Here is a 27,739-nt window from a genome sequence, read left to right as displayed (position 1 = left end):
GGTAATAGTAATACTACATTCCTACTAAGTTAGAAATCACACACAGCATGTCAATCCTTGCTAATGCTTTCAACCTAAGAAAAAAAAAAAAAAGTCACATGTTTTGCAAATGTCGATTGCCCTGCCCATCAAAAACCTTCTCCAGCTCTTGGTCTTGTCGATTCATTAATGTCTTCCAGTGTTCAAAGAGCTCAGTCTCTGATTTCTGAATGTCCTTGAGTGTTCCTTCTCTCTGGATGTTACCATCTTTCATTGCAATTATCTAAAAAGTTAGAAAGAAAAGTGGTGAGATAAATAGCCACATGTCTATTCATTTTAAAGCTACATTGCTGTGTCTGGACAGAATTTTCTCTCTTCTTAAATAAAGCCTATTTCTGCAAACAAATCTGTCTTCTAAAAAGACAGTGAAGTTATCCCTTGACTCTACCCCCTTCACTCAAGATGCTGCAAACCCAGAAACTTCCTGCACTTCATGCTTTCAGAAAGGAAGGCTGCTTTTAAGTAAGAAAGAACAGGGATCCTGTCAGCAGGCAGGAGAGTGCATTACTCTTCTTAAATACAAGTCATTACCAAGATCAGATATTAGAGTTCTCTTACCTCCTAAAAGGAAAAGGCTTTTAGCAACATACTGTGCACAGCGTGTTTTGCCCTCATTCAGGCAATTAGATATGAGCACGCTGGCTCCACCATCTGTTTGATATCATGGACCTGATAAGGAAAATTTGAATCCCTAAAGCTTTTAAAAGCATAAATAGTGGACAGTTTAAAAAAAAAAAAAATTACATATGCAAGACAAAGTCTGAAGGGTGTGGTTTCCAGGTTTATATCAGTGTAACTACATTATACACACAGTGTAACTACCTTCACTTTAGATCTGACAAGCAGAATTGGAAAATGAGGCGTGTGGATTGTAAACCCATGTGACAGCATTAGAAAATAGTTAATGCAGTATTTTTCTCTCTCCCTGGAAACTCAGAAATTTCCATGGGCGGGGGGTGGGGAAATAATCTATTCCACTCATTGCGAAGAATTTACACCAGAGGAAAGGAAAAAAATAAAGCAAACAAGAATCTTTTTGTGGTCAATTTATTCAGGAAACCTGTAATTAGGCTGGACCTTGAATTCTTCTGAGGGTTTTGCTACGAAGATTTAGGAGGACCATCGCATATACTTCAAATTATATTTTTATTTACAATTCCTTAATAAGAGAAGATAAATATTCCTGCTGCACTCCATTGGGTAAGACCTGCTAAGGCTTAATGAGACCTCTGCTTAGGGAAAAAAACAGAACTATTTCTTAATAAATATTTTTTAATTATAAACTTAATTAATACAAGTCCTTCCTGTCCTACAGGCTGTTTGGAACAGTATATTTCATAAAACAATACTGAAGCCAAATTAGAAGATAATAAAAATAAAATAATTCTCAGAGTATCTCATAAAACACAAACACCTACAAATGGGTCTGACATTCATAAAGAAAATTAAAAAGATTATACTGATACAAAGGCCATAGCTGTGCATATTAAAAAAAATGCAAATATATAACAATTGAAAAAGTGGAAGTTAAGATGGACCTCGTAGGGAGGGGAAGAAGGCAAAAAATTCCTGCATCCTGAGACACACTAACGGGAAAACCAGAACTATGTTGAGAACAGTAGTAATTCTTAAAGCTGTACAACTGAGGGACAAGGTCATGGCAGACACCATACAGGATAAATGTTGCCCACCAACAACATGATCAGAACAAGATTAATGTCTATCTGCAACTTTACAGCAAGCCAATATGAAGAACAGAAAGCAGCTGAAATACGATTATTTCTTGAGACAGAGTAACTGCTGCTATAGTGTTTGCAAGCTGCAAATGACAGAGAAGTCCTGATAGGAGGCTTAATTGCAGTCATCAATCCCTCTGGGCAAGAAGACCTGTGATGTTGTAGCTGCATAACTGTAGGAGAACTAAGTGCAAGGCCAGTGTGAACCAATGAACTAAACCCAAAGATCCAAAAAACCAAACCTCCTTATCCTGCTTGATTTGCTTAATCTTTGACATTTGCATTTGCAAACTGTTATAGAAAGCATACCTTCATTTTTTTCTGTAAACTACAAGATATAACAAAGAAACCTAACAAAACAATTGAATACTACACATTTCTTAAAATTTTGCCAACATACAAAGGGTAAAGATGTTCTTGATATATTATGCACTAGCACTAACGACAAGGAAATACTGTTTTTCCCCTGGTATTTCCATGCATCTCAATATCCATAAACACACCTTTTCCTGTGACAGCACAGACAAATTCCTAGTAACATCCCAGCAGAGGCAAATACATTACTCAAACATTTCACTGTTTTGAGATAAAAAAATGAGCAAAATTTTCCAATAAAATTAATGGTTTTGGATGATAAATATATTTTAAATGTAGCCTGCTTTCATGAGAATATTAAGTATCAGCTCTATGAAAATCCAACCTGTTTAGATGTTCTAAGATAGGAATCCCAAAATTATGGCACCCCAAACTCACTGGCTAATTTTCAAAAGATCTTTGTTATGTCTCTTCTCACTAAACCACCATTTGGTGGAAAGATGCAGCGAAAGCCTTGTTTGTAGCAAGACATATCCATGCCACATTCTTGCCTCCTCAGAAAAAACGGGAAGAGCTTTCTTACCCAGTCAGCATGGGGTAAGTATTGCAGCTTGTGAGTGACTAGCACAATGGTCCGCTTGTCTTCCCGTAGCATTTTCAGGATCCCTTCTTGCATGAGATGGTCACTTAGGTGAATATCCAGCGCAGAAAATGGATCATCCTGTCATGAGGAAAAGAAGTCAGCTTTTGAAGCCAGCACTTACAGGATTTAAGGAAACTGACAGATTTTACGACCGGTAAAACTAATTAAATCAATATAGACAACCAAAAGAGGCCATCAGAAGATCCAAAATTGTTCTGAGGAGTGGCTTGCTTAAATTACATAACAACAAACCTTGAACTGTCTTTTTGCAGTGAGTACTCAGATATAGGGTAACATCAGCTTTGTAAATGCTACGATTTCGTGAGGCTTTCTGGGAACTGCTCCTCTCAACAGATGTGTTTCACAGCCTTCATAACTGCAGTACATTGTTTCTGTCAGACTCAAGACAACGCAGCAATGTATGTCTATGGCATATATTGCATAACTGCTTCAGGGACAGTGACAAAGAGCACATTTTATTTCCCTTGTACATAATTGCCTTCTGATTTTTTTTTTTGGATCCATAAATCAAAACTCCATTAACAAAGAATCACAAAAGGAGAAATGTTGATCATTTTGATGACTCTGCTCAGATGCTTGATTTAGGACCCAGATTATCTTACTGAATCAAAGAATTATATGCAATTAATTTAGGCATAAACTAATCTGTACCATCTTTTGGGGGACTTGTTTACCTAATCCTATTTATATGGTATTACAAATCTATTATTTCTGCTTGCACTAGTGATACTGGCTGCAGGATTTACTTAGTATTATTATTTCATACTATTACATTTCAGTAAAATGAGGATTGCTTAAAAAATAATTTTTTTTTTTTTCTCCAGATGTTTGCTGATAAAATAGGGTTGAATTTGAATTAAATCTGCTTTCTGAGTGACATCAGCCCAATACTGGATCTGCTGATTTGCAGCATCTGGCCCAACTGCTCTCTAATGTCTTACTTTCTGGTCATTGCCTGGAAATGCCCTACACATGAAGCAAGCACATATTGATCAGCCTAATTACAGGGTATGGTCTAAGTTACCTCCCAGACTTTTAGGGATGACCTCTAATGTGCACAGCTTTTCTAATCCCATGTGACTCACGTCTCACTGTCATAACAGCTGGGTTCAAAGCTCCTTAAAAACTGATCTTAAGAAGGAAGTCCTAAATTGGAAAGCCAGCAAGCTCACTACTCATGAGTGTGTAGGATGCATTCGTTTTCCCACATACCAAGTTTTTAGAGCCTGCTCTCACTCCTTTTTCCATAGCACTTTTGTTGAAGCTGGGACAGGATATAAAACAAACAGTTCAGGGTGGGAAGACAGCCGTGTTTATTGCAGAAAGGAAACACCCCAGGCACAGGACAACATTAATTTTAGGCCTGAGGCAGCTTAGGAATTTCATGAATACAGCTGAGAATATTAGATTTCTAAGTACCAAAGATAAACACAAGGATCAAAAAAAAAATTTCAATAGACTGACAGGCAAAGCATCAGCATTTCAATTTGTGTCCCATTACCTATCTGTCTGTCTGCAGCATTTACAAATGCTTCTTACCTGCAGGCTAGCTAACAATGACTATAAAATAAACAGTGCACATTTAGCTTAGCTCAGAGAAGCACAACGTTCCATGTGTGTTACCCATGAAATGCTCTAAATACTCGCATCTCATGCTTCTGTTTGGATCATAAACATAACAGCACTTACTCACCAGGAACACAACATTTGTCTGCTGGTAAAGTGCTCTTGCCACACTGATACGTTGGCGCTGCCCTCCAGACAGATTAATACCCTGGAGATAAGCAGGAGAAAAACAATCAGACAGTTATAAAAACATCAACTGAATATTCATGTTCTGATTGGATTATCCACAGAAGCCTTTCTGGACAAAGAAACCCAGAGAAATTTTTCAGAAGTGTGGGCCTGCAATTCAGCTGGGAACACAGTACACAAATTGTTAGAAAAGCCAGAGCACTCTGTCTGGAGCTGTACTCCATACATACTGGAGGGATGGGAAATGTTTAATGGTTTGTGGTGACATAATGATGTAGGTGGCATAGATATTCTGCAGGCAGTCTAAACTAGACTCCTACTCAAAAGTTAGCCTTATGAGTCTGTCTGTGTCCTGGTTTTTATTTATTTTTATAATCGTATGCTGTCATACTATATCAGCTCCATCATATACTGTAATCAGTAATTGCTAGCTGGGAGGTCAGACCACACCGAGATGAACATTACCTGGTTGCTATTGTGCTTGTTTTCAGCCCTTAGTCCTCTGCTACCTCCCCGCTCTAAGTTACTTATCCTTCCTGTGATCCACCTGCAGTTTCACAAACACCTTAAACTCTCATAAGCCAGTACTGCTGCCAAAAGACGCTACCTCAATTTCTCCCTCCCCTCCACTTCACTCCTGTCAAAAAACCATTTGTCTGGCTACACAATGAATTGGGTTAGGAACTAATCCATTTAAAATTAACATGGTAGCCAGTGTGGAGATCAGACATGGAAATGTATCCTTAAATGTATCCTTGCATGGGGTGGTTTGTTGGGTTTTTTGGGGGTTGGTTTTTTTTGTTTGTTTGGTTTTTTGTGACAGTGCCAGTATATGCCAGAGTAAATTGTTTATGAATTTGTGACTTCTATTTCCTTTCTTGTCACTCCCTAATCTTCCCTGATGTGATAAAGCTTAGTTTGCCGTTGATTAAACACCTGCCCTTCTTTAAATGAAGGGGCTCTAAAAGTCTACGAATTATTTATTTTTATGTTACTCCTAAAGAAACCAAAAAATGCAGTGAAGTCAGGATATTTAAGACAGCAGCTGCAGAATTAGTCAAACATTCTGATAGCAGCTCATTTAAATCACTGCATCTCACATAAACGACCATGTTTCCATGTTTACTGAGCAACACGCTTTCAGACTAATGACCCAAATGTACACTTAACTAAAAGATGACCTTTGTTGCCAAATAACCACTAAGATTTTAAGAACACAACAAAATAATAAACCCCCCCTCTCTATATTTAAAACAGAAATAGAAGTCTGTAGCTGTTTACTGACCCTCTCTCCAATCTGGGTTTGGTCTCCGTGAGGGAGAATGTCAATATCAGGCTGGAGGGAACAAGCATCAATTACTGCTTTGTACCTGCGGAAATAAAAAAGGTAATGCAAAATCCACAGAGATACTGCTAAAGAAGCACGTTTCCTACTTGCAGAGGAACAAAAATTAACCAGCTGGAAAAATCACACAGTGGAAAACATTTTTGTTAGCCACTAATTGTTCTAATGGGATCTCTTTCAATCACAGACAAGTAAATATTTCAGCTAAAAAAAAGCATCTTAGGTCACCTTCCCAATTAAAAACAATTAATAGTTAAAACCAGGCAAAACAAGCACAACTTCTTCCATGCTATATTGTTATTGTTCAGCATTTAACTTTTTTGCATGCCCAGGGCCTTTGTTTCTTGTTTCAATATCCAAGGATGACAGAAGAAAACATAGCCAACCACTTCTTTTAAGGGCAGGGGTGATAGAATAGCAGCAGTTAACTTTTAAATATTTTAGAATGTTTGTGTGGGCCCTTATACTGAATAAAAAGGCAGCCCATTAATCCTTCACAATGTACCAAATACTGAAATTGTACTAAACATTCTCACTCCCAAACAGCTAATGTCCTTCTAAGACAGTTAAACTAGTCAATTAGGTGTAAGAAGAGAATACTGCATGCTAAACAAACATGGTACTTGGAAATGAAAACACTTCTACACCTCAGTTCAAGTGAGACTAAACACTGTCCCTCATGTCCCTCAGGAAAAACATGGTCAAAGGGGGACTGCGCAGAACTCAAGGTCTTTTGTCACGTTCAGGCAGGGCAGTACGTTTGTTACTAGAGGAAGATGGGGACCCATACATGAACTGAGGCCTATGCAACTCCATTATTTAGCAAAAAGGGGAGTAAAGCATGTAACAGTGCAGAAACCTGTTACCTCTGTTTGTTAAAAGGGCTTTCAAATGTGATATTCTCTTCCACTGTGGCATTCAGCAACCAAGGCTTCTGTGATGCATATGCTACTGAGCCTCTTTTCCTGGGGGGGGGAAAAAAAAAAAAAAAGCTCCCAGTTTACCAGTGCAGTAGGTGTTTTTGGAAACCATTTTCTTGTAAAGAAAGGACAACTTACCAGGTATGATCAACAGGCTCTCACCATGCATATTTTATTTCATAAGGATTATTATTATTACTATTTAAAAATAAAATTATCTGCCTACTAGTGAAGTAGTAGTGCTTTTTTGGCTGTTGTGCACTAAGGGCCTCAGTAAGGCACAGCTGGGAGAAAGGCAACATTTTTTTTTTTTTTTTATTAGAGCAACTGATACTGTTGGAAAACTCATTGGCATATCACCGTTCCTCCAGAAAAGGGCCAAAAGAGGTATCATACACCTAAAAGTGTATCTGTTTTCTTTCCAGCTATATCAGCTAATCCAATGAAAAAATAGGACCTCTCACCCAAATGTAGCCTTTGTCTGCTAGACAGCCATTACAGCAGCTTCTTTCTAGTTGGACCTGAATGCAATTCAAACCATGAGCTGCCAAATTACACCAGGCACTTTATCTTTTTTTATCAGGAGTTAAGGTCGCTTGCCCTGCTCATTTTTTCAGGATTTCACCAAGGTTGCTTAGAAGTCATTAAAGGATCCAATTTTCTTTGATGACCTGAAAGAACACACAGTTACATTACCCTGGTAACATGCTTCCAAGTTCAAATGTCTGATGGCTCGTTAGAATTTAATTATGTTTTATGAATTCTCTTTATTGGAAAATGACACAGGAAAAAAAAAAAAAACCAACAGAAAAAATTCCCCAGGCAGTCCAGCCCACAGTCCCAAAATCTAATTCAAACAGCATTCAGTTCAATTAATATGAAATTTTCATCCCATTGATTGAGAAAAGATTGCTCTGAGCATTCCAAGATGAAAATGTATTCCCTTCCTTTTCATTGCTTGAAACTATGCTTTTGCTACTCTTAATTCTTCACGTGATTGAAAAGTTAGTTCTAATTTGTTTTTGAAAAATAGTAGCAAAGTTTTGAGGAAAATGTTTTTACAACTTTTGTAAGAAGTGTTCTTTTGTTCAGTGAAGATACAGGCACTGCCAGTAAGATGCACTCCATGCTGAGTACCAGCACAGTGCCTGGCAACACCATTCACATTTGGCTTGCTTACATTCCGCTTTTGAGCCCACTGGTGAGAATTAATTACTGCAAGGAATTTGGGAACAAGCAATAAGCTTGCCAAAATTCATTACAGACTTAGAATTTAGTAAACCCCTCCAAATTAACCTTAATTACCAATTGACACTAGGATGACATATCAGGGCAGATCATATTTTGACATAAGCAAAAAGCTTGCAAATGCTTGATCATATGAGAAATCTATTGTGTGTCTACAGTGCTTCTTACAGTAAAGAGGCAATCAAACAAAACTTTTTCTGAAACTGTGAGAAACATGGCCAAAAATCCAGAGAACAAAATATTCTGAGGCGGAGTGTGCAACACTTTCTCTGAAAGCCTGCCTTGAACCTACCTAAGGTTTCACACTTAAAAGACTGAAAGCAAACAAATGGCTTAGCAGACAAAGACTTATGAAGAATTTATTCTGCAGGTGGAAGTAATTGCCTCCTACCCCCAGACTGCATAAATAAACATGCATTTTCATCAAAGGAGTGTAATTTTTTTCCTCTGATAACACAACATAGACTAATCATAGCCCCTTAATTATCACAAAGAGGCAAACGGCAAAATTTGACCTTTCAATAAATAGCTAAAACCTTCCCTGAGCTCCTTGGAGACTATGCACTTTGGCTAATATAGGATCAAGCTTGTTCATTAATTTAGAATGAGAAACAACATTGTCAAGATTGTTTGTTTAAAGTTATTAATCTAACTCTATGTTCACATTTCAAGTCCAGTAAGCTCAGTACATGTTCAAGATCACTGAAAATAAGACTAGTTAAGGGACATGCATATATGAATCTCAGTGTCTTCAACCTACCAAGTCTGAAATGTTGCCAATTTTTAAAAGAAAATAGATGCACTTAAAATGCAATGGAGTTATGATTACAATGGTAGGGAAATAATACATTGCAAAGCCTTTCCTGTGTATTTTGGATTGCTGACTACAGTTGTATCTTGATTATTTTGCACAGTTCATGAATTTCTAATATCAATCAACAACTCAAAATCAAACATTCTCCAGATACAAGAGAAATGTATACTGTCCTGTCCTATACTATTACTGCATGAACAAAAAAAATGCTTCCATTATTTTCAGCCTGATGGTAGGTAATAGAATATTCTGATATTGCCAGTCCTGAGTATTCAGGAGCGTACTTTTTTGCCGTCATTAAGGGCAAGGGTCACTTGCTTGTTTTTACTTCTAAATCTTGCAGTAGCTGCATACAGAGACAACCTATCTGCCTTCTAAGGAGGAACAACTCATTAAGTGCAGACACTTCTGAAGAATGTTCACAGAGTCACAGAATGGCTGAGGTTGGAAGGGACCTCTTGGAGGTTCCCATTAGCTTTTAAAGTGTCATACCTGAATTCCATGTCAACAGGAGATTCTTTCTCTGGGCTGCAGAAAACAAACACAAAGTGGTTTTAGTTTTGTTTTTTGTTTTTTTTTTACAATTTAATGATTGTAGACAACGCAAATAATACCTTAAAGTACTATCACTATGCTATCATTAAAAATACTTTTATTTCTGTTATGTAGTCATTTTGTAACTCTTAAGTATGTTAAAATTCTGTACATGATATTGACCTAAAAAAGGTATGATTAAAGCTTCAGTTTTGAGAAGCACTAAACAATCTTGTAGAAAGTATTGAACACCTGTGAGCAAATGCTCAAGATCTCACAAGACTTTGGCTCAAAACACTCTCTGTTCTGAGAACACCAAAAATGCTCTATAGGATGCGAGTGCAACAAAACCACCAGACATTCCTACAGCACTTAACTGACCCAACTAGGATTCCCAGAACCTACGATAATGTAGGTAATTGTTTCATACAGTCTTATATTCTTTCCTACTTTTTAATATGCTCGCCATACTGCTGTGCATGTTATTTCACTATTTGCTGTCCATCCCCATAACAGTTTCAAACATGTGAATGTCTAATTCTGATCATATTTCTCTTGTATCTTAATGGGTTCAAATGGTTTCACTGTAACTTGGCCCACAAATTGCAGTCTCTCTTATACAGAAAGAACTGTGAGGTTTCTGAGTATCCTTTACCATGAGGCTTAGTCTTTAGATACATGAAACTCCCTCTTATACTACACAGATGGGAGCAGAAGTTTTGCAGGACTCCGCCTGACAAACAGGTAACAAGTCTGAGAAATAAGGTAAATGGGAGAGAAGAGACTGATAAATCTAAAGAAAAGGCAGTAGAATAGTTGGTGTGTCACAGAACCAAGAAAATATTCTGGTCAGTAGAAGACATACAGTTTAGCCTAAGTCAAGAAAAGGGACAACATATGACATTTTTCCTCTGCCAATTTCAGTGACAAAGTTCTCACTGACTTCAGCAGGGATAAGATTGTCACGATTGTCACTTTTACAAGGTTTACCATTCTGGAGGTTTGTGTGCTACGCCAAAAAAGACAAGCATGCCAGAAAGCTTTGCTCTCAGTTGATTTGGTAGATATTCCCAAAATCCAAGCTGAGCTATGTTAATCAGGTAATAATAATTTCCACGTATGGATCCCTTGCCAAGAGATGGACTAATCTGCTACTCCCCACACTTCTCAGTTTGTGTGTGCCTGAAGAATGCTAGGTGAGAAAATAAACCTATGACAGGATGTAAAAAATGAAGAGAAGGGTAATGGGAAGAATTTGCTTTAATAAATTAAACCTTCAAAGCAATACTTGATACTATTTTTTAAAGTGTAGCACTAGGGAAAATTCTGGTTGAGACTCTGAGAGAAGGATTTTTGCAGACATACAGGAAAGTTAGGATACGATTTTAAAAATCGCCAAACAGCAATGTTTTCATAAAGGAAATCCAAGTCTTATTTCCGTAAGTCACATAGGATGCAATTTTTGAAACCACCTAAGCTAGTTAAGACAGTGAAAGTTTCACCGATTTTTTGAATTCTGACTCTGAAAATGTTAAGCACAGATTTTAGAAACCTTTGGTTGCTTCTATTGCAATTGATTTAGTAGGAAGACCAATACAGTACCATACCTGACATCTTCCCCCGTCTCACTGTCAGAAGTACAGCTGCATCACAAATAGAAAGCAAAGACTGTTTACTTAAGTAAGCACAGGCAATCTGCCCCAGAAAGAAAAACTATTAAATTCCACTTAGTGCACAGACTGCAAACAGTATTTATCACAGAGCTGCAGCACAGCATCTGTTCCTTCTACACAAACTGACTTGATTTTAGCAGTCAAAAAAAAAAAAAAATTGGTTACTTTTTTTTCTTTTACTTACAAACATTTAATTTGACTCAACAAATAAAATCACCTCCACTTTGTGCTGGAGCTGCTAACAGAACTGAGAAGCCCTAGTGTGACAAGAATGCAGTTCTATTAAAAACGGACATTTTCAGGGAAAACAAACTGATAATTTGTGATACTGTATTTTTCCATGGCAGTAACTGCACCTTTGCAGCATATAAAGGGTTAGTCTGAACCCCAAATCCCACCTTCAGTTGACTTGCAACATGCTGCATTCTGTATTAGCCCTATCCTTGGGGGGATGTGCCTGTATAAGTAAACGTGCGCAGGTCTGAGGGACAGACAGGTTTTGTTTTCGCTATTTTTGAATGCATATCAAGATGTTCACAGAGTTGTTTTGACAGGATGACTGGTCATACTTATTACTGATGCTAAAGTCAGTTCCATTGAAAAGAATGAAAAATCTGTGTGTCAAGTGGTATAAACAAAATCAAGAAGGAACAAAGTTTTTCATGCTTTAAAAAGAACAGTCTCATTAACTTTATGCTAACACCATTTGCTTATAAATATCCAGGAAAGAAAACAATACCTGCAGTTTAAAAGATTGGTTTGAGACACTTCCAAAAAGTTAATGCATCATGAGTAGAGACCATATCTAAATTCAATTCACTGTAGAATTTGAGAGCACCAGCCAGCCACTAGTATCTTTATGCCAAAGCTCAGTGCACTGAACAAAGCTTTTCCACAGTTACCTCAGACTCCACTGGGCTTAGTGACACCTTCTCTAAACACTTATGAACCTGTTGCATATCATTAAGTAGCAACACATTCTTTACAGAAAATAACAAGCCCCAATTCAGGGGCTGAAATAGGGAATATTTTTTTCAGCCCTTCCATGCACAACACGAGGACCCTGAACAACAAATACCAGTTCCTGCTTCACGGGCCACCCCAAAGGCAGCCAGGCATCCATTCTACCAGGGAACACCCTGGTAACTTGTGACATGTAGTATTCGTGTGTGACAGTGACTCCCTCTCCACGGTGCTCTTCTGCTACACCAGCCTGCAAGACAGGCAGAAAGCTGTGCAGCTCATATAATCCATCAATGGAGCTGAAGAAGCAAAGATCAGCCAGGGTCCCTCATGGCTAGCACAATTTACCTGTGCTTACTGCAGGCATGCAACTTTGCTCCCATTTCTGCTCAGAAACCAGGGCAAAGCACCACGCTCCCAGGGCACAAACGATTCTCGGAGAGTAACAGGAGATGCAACAGTGCACAGCAATGTCCAAACTTCCTCTGCTAAACTGTGTTCTTTTGCTATACAGCCACGGGTGCCACAATTTTCATAAGCAAATATTGTCAGATCAATTCTCTGACCTGTGTTTCTATTCTGTAGCTGTAAAAAATTAATTCTCCATTTGCAGTTTTGGCTCAGCTGTTTCAAGCCACTTTTTCCCACTTTGACTTTGTTTTATCCCTCCTTTCCCTGGATATTCCTGGCAACTAAGGATGCATTCATCTTCTACCAGTGTTGAAATGTTAAAGTAATGTATGTTTGATAATGAGGTCTAGAACTAATTTTTCAAGGCATATGGAAGTCTAAAGATGCAAATATGTGCCTACTGAGATTTTCAAGCCTTCAGATCTCTATTTCCAATTTAAATAAAATAAAGTACCTGGATGTTTCCGAAAACTCCAGTAAACACGTTTATAAAAATCAATGTACTTTTTAGGCATCAAAATAACTTTAAAAATATTGTCATTTGATGAAAACAGTCAACTCCACATTGAGTAAAAGAAGATCTACTGTTAACAGTCTTAACAAATCTAGCACTTCCTTCACATTATAAGGACTCTACATTCACATGGGAGTATAAATGTCTTGTTTAGAAACAAATGACAATCTTGTTTGAGCAAACTATTTCTCATTTAGGTCAATTTTCTGATATTATTTACTCCAAAAAGGCTTACACTACAAACTGCTCCCTGGACTTGAACTGGGACTACTCAAAGTGAGATACTGCCCAGAAGAAATTAGCATGGCATATACTATAATTATTTACTCAATAACCAGTCAAATCAATACTATTTACCATCTGTTCAGAATGTAAATAATTATTTCTCTATTTTTGTTAATCTCTAACCATATGATAAAATATTTATGCTAAGATGCTCTCAGCCTGCTTTGGACAAGGGACAGTAATCTGAGATGGATCTTCCAGGCACACACTGTATTACAAACAACAAAAAAATCACAAATGAGCCAGTGCTCACTTCCGATTAGCCGATTCCTAGCCCAGGAATAAATTACATTTCTTTTTAAGGCTTTGAAACAAATAATTTTTATAGGAAGCAAATAAAGATGATATGCAGCTAATCCTGTTTTATCAATAGACTATGGAGGCACAGAGGGAAATGACTTGTGCAAGGTTATCCATTAGTCCAAGGGAAGGGCCAGGAATAGAATCCAGATTTCTTGAGCACCGAGTGACATGTCAGCAGGATGTATCCTTCATCTTCATAGCTATGACCTTGGAGGAAGGGAAGGGGAAGGAAATTTGGAATGAAATAATTGACTATTCTGTAACATGAATGACTGAAGCCAAGCATTCATCTCATCCCAAAGAAAGAGCTGTAAGAAGGATCTTAATGATTTTGGTGACATTTTATTGCCTGAGCTAAGGCTACAAGCTCTCATGATTACTTGGTAAGACTACTCTCCTTGAACCTGGGATAAAGTTGCATGTACCTGGTCAAGCATTACTATTTTCTTATCAAATTAAGGAAGCTTTCATCTGATAGCTTTACAACACAGGTGTGCAGCCTACACTGACTGCATCCATCACTCTGAATAGACAAGTGCACATGATACCAGCTCTGAAAGATGAGACAGAACATAATCTGTCCCAGTGCAGCCAGCACTTACAGCGCTAAGATTGTTTCAGCCACAAGCCCCTTTATACATATCTGACAGATAGCAAAACAAATGTGATAACAAGTGAATTTTACCTTGTGATACTCTGGCACATATAGAAGACACGAAAACCAGTTCTGACCTTTACACTGTTGTGAAGAACATACTTCTAAACAAGTGCTATTTAAAAACACAGTCTCATCAGAACCATCATGTCATCTGTTTTAGTTTAGCATCAGGCATTCAAATTACACTTCTTAATCATGTTATGTCATCTGTAAAAAATTACAGCCTTGCTGAAATGAAATTAGTTCACCTAATAAGGCTGCAGGGATTCTGTATTGTTCCTCACCATATTTTCCTAAGCAGAAAATTGGAGTATGTTTTAATGGATAGATCACCACCACATTCTGGAACTTTGGCATCTGTTCTCGTCTCCCTCACTAGCTGAGAGGGTCACCTTCTTATGTTTCATTTTCCCCACCTGTAAAATAGGGAATCGTCCTTCTTTGTACTATTACTATTAAAGCACGTGCAAGTCTGAGTAGTGCAACTGCCTTACGCATGAAGACTGGATATAAATAATCTCTCTACAAACACTCAAGGAATTTGTGAGATTTGTTTCACAAAATCAGTGCAGAACCCACTGAGTAACAATGACCCTCTGTCCATTGGAGTGTGTGGATTTCACTAACAGTTGCACTGTTGTTCCTTCATTCCCAATCAGTTGGAAAAAAAATTAATTGTTTCTCTAGGTTCTTCTGCAATTTGACAAGCTTTACCTACAAATAATTGTATCCCAATAGGCAATGTGTAGTCTGTATGGCTAGGAAGTCTAGTACTGTAAAATAAACAGGCCAAAAATGTTCACACACATTGATCAGCCAGTGTACTAGAAACGGCAGCAATTTACCGGAAATCACATACAGGAGTTGCAATATATTATACCATCTGTGATTTAGTTTGAGGGTCAAGAGACCAAGTCTGAAGAGTACAGCTCTTGGAGTTCGATAGCATTCTTTTCCTCCCTTCATGGTCGGTACGAACGTTAGACACAAGTATAGCCTGTAAGTGGCTGTCAGAGCGCAGCTGCTGTGTGTCCTCTTGGGAAAGGGGGGAAGGACATGACTATCTCCCCCTTGTCAAACCAGGCATGATGCACTGGGGGAGTACCCTGAGGTCACTGCCACTTATAAAAATCTCTTCAATTTCTCAGGCACTAGAGCAGTGCTGGGATGGAGCACACATCTAAAAGCACAGCCAAGGACCACTGCTGGTGAGCTGGTACCTCTTTATAGTTCCATTCAAAGACACAAGCTCATGCCTGAAAGTGCAAATGCCGTTCTGTAGCAGCACAACACTTCAGCTAATTAATTCTGATCCCAAATTAGTTACGATTTCACTCAGGTTATGGTGCTGGAGTACAGAATGCCCAAGTATGGTTATCTATTCCTAATAAAAGAATAGATAGTTTGTTTGACCCTGGCTGGGGGTTCTTTCTGATGTGCTCCCCTACCATTAGGGTAAGGTTTTTATCTTGAATGTACACCTACAAAACCCCTGACTCCACAAAAAGGTTCCCAAGATAGATTTTGGCTTTTTTCTGCATTACTACTCAACTCAAGCTTGAATTCTTAAATAACACTACCTGCTCCAAAATATGTTCCCAGAGATCTTCTGCATCTCACCAAGTATGGCTAGCAAGAGGGATGACTTACCGCAGCCAACCTGTCCTACAATCATTGTTAGCTGACCTGGGAGAAAAGAAGGCATATATAAACTTCTGATCTACCAAACGCTCATGGAAAAACATTTTATTCTGATATGTCTAATGTCATTTTGTACCTTGAGGGATTCGGATATCAATGTTGGACAATGCTGGAGGACCTTCAGGTGTCCAAGTGAAAAATCCATTTGTGATCTATGCCAAGATGGAGAGAAACAAGAAACAGAAAACCAGCTTTAGAGCTGACTTCTTTTTTCAACATCAGGGACACTTCTATTTTCATTACACTGAGCATAGGAAGAGAGTTAGCCTTTCCTCAGTGCAGGAAACTGATCTTCACGTGAGTGATTTTTGTGAAGGCCTGTATTCTGATGTGCAAGAATCTCTGAACACAAACAAGAAGAGCAGTTAGAAAATTATGGAAAATTCCTGAGGAAAAAAAATTTGCTGTTTAGGGTTTCTTTTGTTTTGTTATCTGTAAGGTGTGCACATGAAATAAGTGAAGTGATTATGACACCATTAAATTATATACAGGGTCACAGTTTGCTCTCTGCAAAGCACTGAATGTCACTCTAGACACACTGCAGCATATAGAGCAATTACACAGTCCAAATTCCAAGCAGATTTGCAGAACTTTCCACAGAAATTGGATATTGCTGCCTATTACAGTATTTCCCTTTGTAGTTCTGATATGATTCTCAGATAACCTAGGCTTTGCTAGATACAGCAATCTTTTCACTGAAAAAGACTAAAAACAAGACACAAAGCCTGTTCAGGACTTTAAATGGAGGAGATTTCCATGGATACTGTGAAAAATAGGAAACAGGAGACAATTTTAAAAGGCCTGTATTTATACAGGACCCTCTTCTCCCCCTTTTTCAGAGCCACTGAAGCCTTCAAAGCCTTTCAGCAATGCAAGGTACAACATTTTTTGATCTGAGTGGAATGGGACACTTTTATCCTACCCTGGAGAAAAAAAAGTGATACTCTTAACTTGGGAAAAAAAATGAAAAAATGAGCAAAAGAAAGTGCAGTGTTCCTCCCTCTAGATTACTGAAGGCAGCCAAAGGATCCTCTCTCAAAAAAAAAAGTCCCTTCACGGGCAATGAGCTGCAGATAGAAACTGCAGAAGCTCCCTGACCCACATGCCGCCAGTGACAACGATGTCAGCAGATGGAGCCAAAGATTATAGCTGGTACTGGGTTTCTATTCCGAGACCTTATAAATACTGTCCTTACAGAGGTTACTGCTCTGGCCTCTCCTTTATGACAAACTCCTTTGTTGTCACTCTGGCTGTCTCTTGATTCAACACCACCTCCCCAAAACACTTTCTCAAATATTCCTCTTATTTTCTTGGAAGTCTATTCAAGAAGGATCCTGCACCAAAGCAGCATGTCAAATGACAGCCTCTAAAAAAAACCCACACCCAAACTGAAAGCACTACCAGTTGTCCTATTTAATCCCATGAAACCAGATTATTCATTCTCTTGTGCCGGAAATGCAAGTGTAATCGCAGACTTCCTAAATAAACTGCATCACCACTATAAAAACCATCAGGATTTTTATTACTTCTGGCCATTTCTACAGCAAATCAATAGCATCAGTCTTCAAAGTGGCATGGGTAATTTTCATTTTTTCTTCAAAAAAGTTAGGTCTTTGGGGGTTAGTTTTTAACTTCATCTTGAAAGGCTACTAGGAATTTCAAAAGAGGAAGGGAAGACCCATAACAAGATTATTTTAGGAATGTCTAAACCAAATTCTTATCAATTTTCTTCATACCATTTTTCTGTACAGGCATTGGAAATGGAAGAAAGTCTGGCATACATAAAAGGTCAGACCAGATGATCTTTTGAGGTTCCTTCCAATCTGGGCTGTTCTATGTTCTAAGTAGGAAATTTTTGTCATAAGAACAGGGCTAATGACTTAAACAGTTCAAATAGAAAATTGCAGAGTGAAATCTAGAGGAACATACACAGCTAATCATAACATAAACGTCAGTAGTCAATTCTTAAAATGGAAGACATAGAAAAGAAAGGCGGAGGTTAATCTCTGACATGAGCACAAATGTCTGACAGTTCATATCAAATGATGGTTCTTGAATTTGAAACTGCCATCAGAATACAAAAAGTGACTATTAGTGAACTATAGTAAGTGTTATTAGAGTGACCTTCATATCACCTTTACACAGAAATCATCTGCTTCTGTGATGTTAATGGGTCTTCTCATGTGAGAGCTGTAATTGTTCCAGTCTTCCCTGGCAGGCCTCTTGCGGTTAACAACTTTGAGTGGCTGCGCAAAATCAGAAAGGCAGAAATAAGCAGTAATTGGTGGCAGTACCATCAAAATGTCCTAAACACAAGCAACCATGTTATGACCTATACAGGAGAGGGTATTAAAAAGAGCTTTTCCAATTGCAGGAAATAATCAGTAAGAAATGGAAAAGTAAAAAATTTATTCTGGGTACAAACTACTCCAGCCACTTCACCTGCAACTAAACAGCATTACTCACCACCGCTTGGTATTTGCTGTGATTATCTGCACTTCTTAGCTCTGAAGATTTATCATGCTCTTCTCCAATTTCTTCACTTGACAGGAATTCACTAAGTTTCTGCACACTGAAAGTGAAAAAAACAGAATCACACGTCAACCCGGAATGCAAAACTTTTGTTCACTGCAATGTTTATTAGATAGCATCCCTTTTAGTACTTCAACCACTGTCTGCTGCATGGTTTGTTTGTCTTCATTTTGTTACAGGCATATGAATATGTGCAATGAGAAGTGACTACAAGGAAGTTGACAAAACCCGCCCTGTTGTCTATTAACAGCGATGACATTTTAATGGCTTGTGCAGATGCTTCCCAAGTCTTGTATTTTCTGATACCACCAGAGAAATTATATAAAAGATTTTTTCAGGCATTTTGTGGGATGCAGACCAGCTAAAACAGCAGCTCGCTTTAAAGCCACATGCTGACGTAGACTTAATGTAATTTATGTTACTGAAGTGTTGCAGTCAGTTCTATTGAACGGTCTTATGAACACTAGCAGTCTGATGAAATCCATACACCGTGAGCTAAATTCAACCAGCTATGATGAAATACAAAGCATATGAGGTGTGATAAAGGAATATACCTTAATAGAACAGTGTTCAACAGATAACATAAAAGGAATCCTGACAACCAGCAACAAAGGAGAAGGCATAAAATCTTCACAAGCTGCTTAAGATTTAATTAGCTAAGAGATAATATGCCTTTATTACAACACTTAACAGATCATGACATCAATTTTATCTCTCTACCTGACTTTATAAAATGTATGCCTAATCTACTTACAGGGACAGCAAATGAAATTTGTAAAGGAAGTGGATTGAATCATGAACTCAACACCAACGGGGCTCAATTAGCTGGAAGTTAACTATCAGACTCCAAAATGCTAAAGTGCCAGAAGGCCTTAAGTTCCTAAAAATAGATTTATGGACAAGGACTAAAAAAAATTATTTCGGTATTTAGCCTTAGGCTGACTGGGGAGAAACAGGCAAATGATGCCACTGTAGCATAGTGATACATGGCTATCTGTTACTGTGCAAATCTCAAAAAATAAAACCCCTACCATTTATTTTGCATTCCACTGTCAGGGATTTCATCTTCAGAAGGAGGCAGTTTCCTCTAAGAACCTCATGAGATACCCCACTGGTGCCAGAACAGTGCTTGGACCACGGCATTACAGCACTGTCTAAGGCAGATGCCCTGTACAGTTAGCACTTGTCCTGCAAGTAGAGATCAAAGCTGGGGACTCCCTAGGAGAGAACTGGTTCTACAGTTTTTCTGTCAACCTGCCCACTTGCTAATGGCAGCTGAGGACTAAAAGATATACAGTGGGGTGAATTTAGCTAGAGCAGGTACTACAATCTAAGCAACTAAAAAGGGGGAGAATAACTATTTGGGATGGGACAAGAGGAGTAATAACTAATTCAGGATCAATGTTGGACCAAAATTCCTTAAGGGGAAGGTCGATTATCTCAAAGGAAGAAATCAGAAGTCCCATTGCTAGAGATATTTATATCTATTTGCACATAGCTCTGGAAAACAGGGCTAGGAATGATCTTACCTTTTTTGTTCAGTGAACCAGATGTTTAAAAGAACATTTTAAATGTCTTTAAATGGACCAAATGATGGTTTAGATGCTGCTTATACGGTGTTGGTATGCAGCTGCACCTACATTCTCTATAGGAAAATTACACTGACATTTTAATGACTGCTCTGAAGGTATAAAAAGCAGATAGAGAAGTCCCCTGTGTATCTGCTCAAGGGTCTAGAGGGGGAGGAAAAGAAGACAGCAAACTTATTCTTGGACCATGCATACCCAAACAAGACCATTCAATAGTTTGATTTTTCTCTCTGCTCTCTGGTTGCGTATCAGTGGCTGTACTTTAAGTGTCTTCTGCAAGACCTCTGCCCAATGCTCTGCTTAATGCTGGAATTGCCACTCCTGTGGCAATTAGTGAGGAAACAGTACAGCTGTGAGAAAATCTTTTGTTAGAGGCAGCAACTCATATTTCAGGATGCCACACCATTCTACAGTCTTAAAGAATAAAAAAACCTATGTTCTCTGAAGAGCTCTTGCTGACATTGTATTCCAATATCTTCACAGGGGAGCTTATTTTTAAGCCACAGAATAGATGTATTGATCAAAACATGGTTATTTGCACAGCTAACTGAAAAACCTGTTTCATATTAAACCCAGTAAGATACATAATGCCACTCTAGCTACATGACCTTTGCTGATGGAAAATTGTACACTACCTTTTGTCCTTGAAGACTTCGCATTTTAAGAAATACCTCAACTGACTGCTCAGTTTTAATTTTCAATGGCACAAACACTCTACATATTAAAAAAAAACCCCAAACTTTTCAAAGAGATAACATAACAGAATTTCTCACCTTCCTAAAGACTTTCAACAGTTCTCCCTCTTGGAAGCAAACACCCTAGCCCCTTAACTTGGAAAGTTTGCAGGGGCCCCATGTGAAACAGAAGCTTTAAATCTGTTTTACCACTGAAATCAGTCACACAGTTGTTCTGATAGTGTCAATGGCAAACCATGATGATGCTCTGCAGTTGGGCACATGTGTAATGATTAAAGATACTGACAAGTTTATTTGTGGAAATTATTGTCCTTAATAGCATCTGGTATCAGAGACTGTAGCCAATATTAACAGAGCAGGGGTTGTGAAGTGCCTGAGATGAAAAGCCAGTAACACCCTCTTAGTATCCTTTATGTGCTGGTTTCACTGCTGGATCATCTTCTGCTTCACTTAGCAACTTTCTGTCACTACAGGAGAAGCTGTCTTGTACACTTGCTAAAACCAATTAGAGTATCTCAGCCTAAAGAAAGCTGAAGTACAACTTGATAAATTAGGTTACCTCTACCTGATCTTACTGATCAGCTACTTATTAGAAGGAAGGTGTAACAGCAGGACACAGTTACAGCAAGTAAACATTAGTTGTGCTCAATTGGCAGAAACACAGCTTTCTAATAACTGCCTGCTTTTTCACATTTACCAAACTATTTAAGGAAGTATGTGTTTGCATGTGTTGAAAATACCTGGTACGTGCTCCCAAAATATTGCACTGAAGGATGGGGTACTCAGAAGACACACCTAGAGTAGCACGAGCAGCACTGCGGAGCAACGCACTCTGGAACACTACCTGGGGTACTGTGATACAGCCAGCCAGGGAGACAAGGATCATGTCAACTTTGTTAGAGTTTGAACTGGGGGATTCCTGTCTGCAGCACAAATGGCAGGGCATTAGCCTGCTAACAAGAAGATAACTACAGAATAACTCAGGAAGAACTCCCACCTAGCAACAATTAATACTTGGTTGATAATAATTGCTTTAAAATTGTTCCTGCAGCATTAACAGGCACATAATTCATTTACAAAGAAATCCTTAGACAAGCCAAAATAAATGCCCATTACCAGTGCTAGTGTGGGCCCCCAGACACTTCGCTGGCTGCAATCTTAGCATGACAATTTGTCATGACTCTAGGGACTGCCACAGTGGCTGCAAAACATTTCATGCCAGCTGCTGACACTCTCAAATTTCACACTTGTTAGGAGGGAGGGCACAGCTGTGACTTTGCACTGTCAGGGAATTTCAAAACAGCAAGGGCAATCTCAGCCTCCTGCTGTAGTCTCCTTTCCACCTCCAAAGTGACACAAAGGCAATTAAGCAAGGGCTGATGTCCAGTGTCTGTCCCATAGTTTAAACAAGCTCTTAAGGCAGTTATACTGGAGGTCACAAAGAGCTCCTAATAAAGTAAGCCACCCAAAGTCCCTCTTCCCCCCATCAGTCAGGTAGAGTTACACTGCATATGAAAAGCATTAAGAGGTTTTTACACAAATCTGTTGATACTCCAAGTAAAACTCCTAGTGAAACAGCAGTTCTACTGGTTGTTATTTCAGGTTTTGAACACTCAAACATGTTCATAAGAAAGTAAAAACTCATCAAGTCTGGAGTAGATATTTAGTCATTAACTTACACTCAATACTTAACAGTGATTTTTAAGTTTGGGGTTTTTTTTGAGTTTCTTTATTTGACTAAGTCTATCTCTGCACCAACAGGCAACCTCTCAGGCAGAGGGGTGGAGGCTGAGTACAGCCCAAGAGATACATGCTGAAACACATGTGCTTCTGTGATTACCCTTTTTTTGTTCTACATGCTTGATGGAGGGAAACACTTGGATGATTTACAAAACTAAATCTTCAGTAAGTTTTCATTTCCTTTCCAGTTACCACATATTCGTTGCAAGCAGTACCAATATAGCTCAACCCATTCTACACAATGAAGTACCAGCTGTGGACAACTAAATATTGGTTGTGATAATTGTATCAGGAAAGAACTTGGTGAACATGCTACAACCGAGGGAACTGTGCAAAGTAAAAAGCTGGGAAGCAATTTACAACAACAGATAAATAATCACCGCACTACCTCTAAACTTAAAATTGTAAAATGAGCAATAGATACATTCTCAAAAGTCAGAGAGGTGGTAGCAAAGATATTAATTTTACGGTTCTTACCTTACTAATGCTTTGACAGTGGATCTAACCACACTGGAGAGCAGGAACAACGGAGACACAAGAATATGAAACAGGGAGATGGAGGCAAATGCCACGGATGGGGAGAAGTCAGCCTTTGTTGTTAAATGAGCATGGACCACAAATGTCTACAAAGAGACAGACATCATCATCAGTGTTTTTTCATAAAGAAAGAAATGCACAAAGACTTCATATTTCATAAGCATTTCATTTACAGAATCTTAATTTATACTCTTTCTACAGTTTGCAGGGGTGCTGCATACTCCGGGCTGCTTCTGGTCACAGACAACAAGTGGGCATTTTCATTCTCTCCCAGAGGAATTGCGAATGTGTAGCAGGTTTGCATCCTGTCCTCCTCCTTCCTCATCACTTATACTTGAGGGCGCAGTTGTAATTAACACCACTTAGAGAAGTCCATACTTACTATAAGTACAGCTGCAATTGGTATTGCTGCATTCATAAAGACTGTGGAGGAAAACACGTAGGAATATTTAGAAACAATTTCTATTCAGACATGCTAAATGTTAAAATACTGCTAGCACTGGTTTACAATGGTATTTTCTATGTTTAAGATCATAAAAATGCTCAAGTATCTATACACACCAGTACATTGTTTTAAAACGCCTACACTGTACTTCACGTCATCAGAACAGACAGAACCCAGCAGCGCACCCTAGAAGAAGGTGACTAGATCGCTGTTTTTGAGCCGCTGGTTTTGCGCTCACAGGCCGTTCAGGCGAGGGGCACCGCGGGCCTCCGTCTCTCGACGGGCAGAAAGGCCGAGCTGGTACAAGGTCTGGTGGGCGACTCGAGTTCCTGACAGGGAGAGGAAAGGAGACCCGGCAGGGGCTGCACAGGCGGCTGCAGGCCAGGCCGAGCTCTGCCCCGTCCCGCAGCCCAGCGGCAGGGCCCCCCGGCTGAGGCACTGGCACATACCTCGTGTGGTGACCACCTCCGAAGCACAGGGCTTCGCGGTCCCCCTCAGGTTTCAGGGTAAGGATGAAAGGGTAAGGAAAGATTGGCAACCCTGCACTGTATCGCTGACTTCGTTTATTCTTACGGAGGATTTACTCCTAATTACTCCCACTTTGTCAGGCTTGGCTACTTTGTGAATGTCCTTGGGAGCTCCACAGAGGTTCTAACAGTACCTAAATGTGGTAGAGCTTTGATTTCAGCTGGGCCTGGCGTTATTAAAATGCAAACGATGAACCCGTTTCCTCCCTGACCTTGAACAGTGTCTGTCTTCGTGCCTTGGATCCCCTCACTATAGCATTCAGAGGTTATTAAACAGATGGATGGGGAGAAGCAAGCAAATACCATTTCTGCATAGGGATGTCTTTTAGATCAGGCAGGAATACAGGTTAAGAATGCAATAAAACCCAGTTATCCATCTAGAAGCTTGAGTCAGAATCAGAGCTACAACCTTACCCCATGCATCTGTCTTCTCTATCACAACCTGAGGATATTATTTAATCATCGCCTTTTCATTTTGACCTTTGCTCAATTTTATTTCATGAAGTAAACAATAGAGATAAAGAATATAGAATCTATAGCTAAAATAGAATTAAAAGGTCAGTACATGTATAACGGAAAAGAAAGAGGCTAGCCACTTCTTTTTTGTTTAAACTACGCCTGATCTTTTTCCCCACCAGGTACAGCCAATGTTCAGACAGTAAAAGCACTCCCCAGTTGCTTCATCTGAAGTGGAGTGTCATCATTTGACCCACAAATACTTCTGGTTGACTCCATCCTTTTCTGGGCATAAAGCCCCTGAAGAACTTAACATACTGTCAGTCATTCCTTTTTTTCTACATTTAGAAGATATTTAATGAATCCTGTAACACACTTGTAAACTCTGTACTCAAGCATAAATAAAATAGCTATATAATTTCATGTAGCTCTAATTCCTTGACAGAAGAGAGTTTGAAAATATAGGTATATTTGTATATATATTTCCAAAATAAAAGCTTAGCCTTTGAAAGACAAGTATGTATTAAAGCCTAGAAATTCATAGTTTACTCTTCACCTTAGGAAAAAGAAAAATTCTGAGGAAAATGTTCTTTTCTTTGTTGGAATACAGAGCAGCTTCAGTTCAGACTCTCATTTCTCCTAATGGTTCTACTTTCTGCCCAGTTTTCACACTTTGTACAAACTTGAGGTCGTTGCGGCATAGAAATTTTGAAAAAGAAGTGAAGCTTGCTGCCTGCAACTATGGACTACTTAATTCTATTAAATCCTTGCATTTGCAATTTGCCTTTGAGACTGCTACAGTACATGAGTTTGCTTTTATGAATGAATCTGATGAGGGAATCTAGCAAAGCTGATAAACTTCTTGGAGATGGAATCTGTTCTTCTGCTGCCTACAGTACAAGATCATAGATCATACCTGTCAAACACAAAGCTGGAGAGATTAAATATACTGTAGGGTTGACAAAGCCCACTGCCGTCAAGACAGTTGGGGTCACTTGGTGGCTCCCAATAAGTCGCTCTGAATTTTGCTATTCTGTGAGATCACAAGTACATCTAAGGACTTCACTCCAAACATCTCCTTGCAAGCCAACAAATAAGGGCTTACTGAGCCACTGGAGTTTGGGAGGGGTTTTTAAATTTATTTTTATTTTTTTCAATTATGCTAGTGTTCAGAAAAATAAAATGTTTTCTAACATAAAATTAGTTTGCAGCTAAGACTTCTGGTTTAATTAGATTCAGTCAAAAGTATTTTGTTACTGGAAAAAGCCAGACTGAAAACTGGGAAAAATGTTTTCAGTAATTTCTGAATATTTTAGAATAGTAACTACTGTTATTTTCCTGTGAGAAAGCCTGGAGTCACTTTGCTTCTGACAGGTTAGGCAAAAATTCATAGAAACAGGAAAGCCATTCCTTCCTTTCTCCATCTTTCCTAAATATATAGTGTATACTAAATCCTGTAAAACTGAACATAGGATAATCTTGCTAATCAGTATGAAAAAAGTTACACAGGAATATTCTTTGCTAGAGTTAAAGAATTCACCGCTGAAACTCAAAAGCTGTCACTACCAACTTTGCAACCCAACTTTGATTCTGGTGGGTACATTCATTAAAATCATAGGAAGAGCTAATGTCTATAATAACTCTTTTAGTATACATGAACAATTCCATATATGTACAAAGTGGATCCAGGCACAGGAGGCAAGGGAGATGAGATCCAATTTCCATGTGGTCTTGAATGGAATTTTCTTGTGGTCTAGCCAACACTGCCCTGAAAGTCATAGGTATATTTTCTGTAATTCAATGCAAATCTATTCTTCATGAATAGAAGTAGCTCCACCCACATTCTTTCATTCATGTTAATAGCTAAGTATACTTAGAAAAGTATTACAGAGTCCTTTCAGCACTGTATGTAAATAAAAAAAAATATCTCATTTCCGCTTTCTTATTGTTCTAGGAAGTGTCTGTCGTCCTCTTATCAATAATACATAAAATCTTGGTCACCTCCTACTTTTTTCATGCTTTTTCTTTTTCTCCTTTCTTAAAAAACCAAAATCATACATTTACTGTAATAGTAGCAAACACACTTTGTGCTGATCATGTCTGTCATTCTATTTATACTGGTGGTAAGGAAACCAGCAAATTTTCCTATATTTATGTTCCCTATGTAGTCTGCTAAAGTACAAGTTTGTAAAGATCAGTGTAATTTCTGCTATAGACAGAGGGTATAAGGAACTCATAGGTTGAAACTATAGGAACTCTTTATAAGCCAAAATGATATGCAACAACAACATAAAAAAGCTGCACTGGTTTACCCCAGCTGAGAAACTGATCTGTGTCTTACATACACGTAAATAAATATCACGCATAATACAAACAAGAATGCAAATGTACACGTTTCAAGAACCATCAGTACCTATTTAGAATTGTTTTTAATAATACAGTTTCATATTTATGTCACTATTTTCTTTACAGAATAGTCAGTACTCTTGAGATGAAAACACCTTTTTGTACCTGTTACAAATGATACTGTGAGGACTTAAAATCAAATAAGCCTCCACAGCTCCTTCAGTCCTACAGCTGAACCTGTGGCTCTGACTATAGATTTTAATGCCACCTGAAGTAGTGCAAACAAAGGGAGCCTGTCTGTGTTGATCTGGGTGTAGGATGGAGTTTCCGGCACACAATCTACTCCAGCTAAATTCTGTTTTATGTCAAAATGGAAACTACCCTCCAAGCACAGAGAGGTCAGGATCCCCAGAGAGAAATTCTGGTCTCAGAAGTCAATGAAAACCTCGACTTAATGCCAGGTAAATTCAGTGCAATCAGGATTTTTCCCTCAGAGCGTATTATCTTTGTGATCATTTGGCAGGGAAGAATGTCAGTGGCACATCTCTTGGGTGAGTGAAATTAAATAGTACTAACCAGACTGGAAGGTATTTTCCTAAGGAGTAGCCTTCTTTGTTAGTCCAGAAGGCATTTGTACAGGTAGCTCGTAGTACTTGAACACTTCTCACTAAAAGTTTCCATTTCATTAATGCCTTACAAATTATATGAAAAGCCTTTTACAGTATGACTTTACTAATTATTTCTAAAGTATTACAGTGGCAATTATACAGGTGTTGCATATGATCTCCTCAAATACAGAGTTGAATTGGCCCTAGGTCTTTTTAAAAGGATGATAAATGCCTTAAAGCAGCTTGAAAGTTAACATGAGACAAACGAATCTGGATATGGACTGATGAAATTGCCAGGACTCTCATATTTTACCTTTTTAGGATATAGAAATGCTCCTAAGAATTACTTGTTTTAATAAGAAAACAAAATTTTAGGTAAGAATGTA

General features: G+C 38.5%; 1 protein-coding gene across 4 annotated transcripts in view; it reads right to left on the bottom strand.

The window, feature by feature from the left end:
• The window catches only part of ABCC8 (ATP binding cassette subfamily C member 8), an 80,953-nt gene that overhangs the window by 22,507 nt on the left and 30,707 nt on the right, over nt 1-27,739 (bottom strand). For all 4 annotated transcript variants that reach the window (XR_011328121.1, XM_069803732.1, XM_069803734.1 and 1 more), the window contains 13 exons: nt 23,354-23,394; nt 22,912-23,057; nt 18,345-18,450; nt 18,014-18,124; nt 15,955-16,030; nt 15,758-15,863; nt 10,978-11,013; nt 9,329-9,364; nt 6,721-6,819; nt 5,795-5,879; nt 4,448-4,528; nt 2,674-2,811; nt 137-262 (listed from right to left, as the gene is read on the bottom strand). Coding sequence is in view for 3 of the 4 variants with exons in the window: in XM_069803732.1 (XP_069659833.1) it covers nt 137-262; nt 2,674-2,811; nt 4,448-4,528; nt 5,795-5,879; nt 6,721-6,819; nt 9,329-9,364; nt 10,978-11,013; nt 15,758-15,863; nt 15,955-16,030; nt 18,014-18,124; nt 18,345-18,450; nt 22,912-23,057; nt 23,354-23,394 (1,187 nt within the window). In the remaining variant the exon portion in view is untranslated. The remainder of the gene's footprint in view (nt 1-136; nt 263-2,673; nt 2,812-4,447; nt 4,529-5,794; nt 5,880-6,720; nt 6,820-9,328; nt 9,365-10,977; nt 11,014-15,757; nt 15,864-15,954; nt 16,031-18,013; nt 18,125-18,344; nt 18,451-22,911; nt 23,058-23,353; nt 23,395-27,739) is intronic.

This window comes from Haliaeetus albicilla, chromosome 16 (assembly GCF_947461875.1).
Source record: "Haliaeetus albicilla chromosome 16, bHalAlb1.1, whole genome shotgun sequence".
NCBI classification, from domain to species: Eukaryota; Metazoa; Chordata; class Aves; order Accipitriformes; family Accipitridae; genus Haliaeetus; species Haliaeetus albicilla.
The sequence above is the reverse complement of the archived record's forward strand: the minus strand, read 5'-3'. Positions and strand labels throughout refer to the sequence as shown.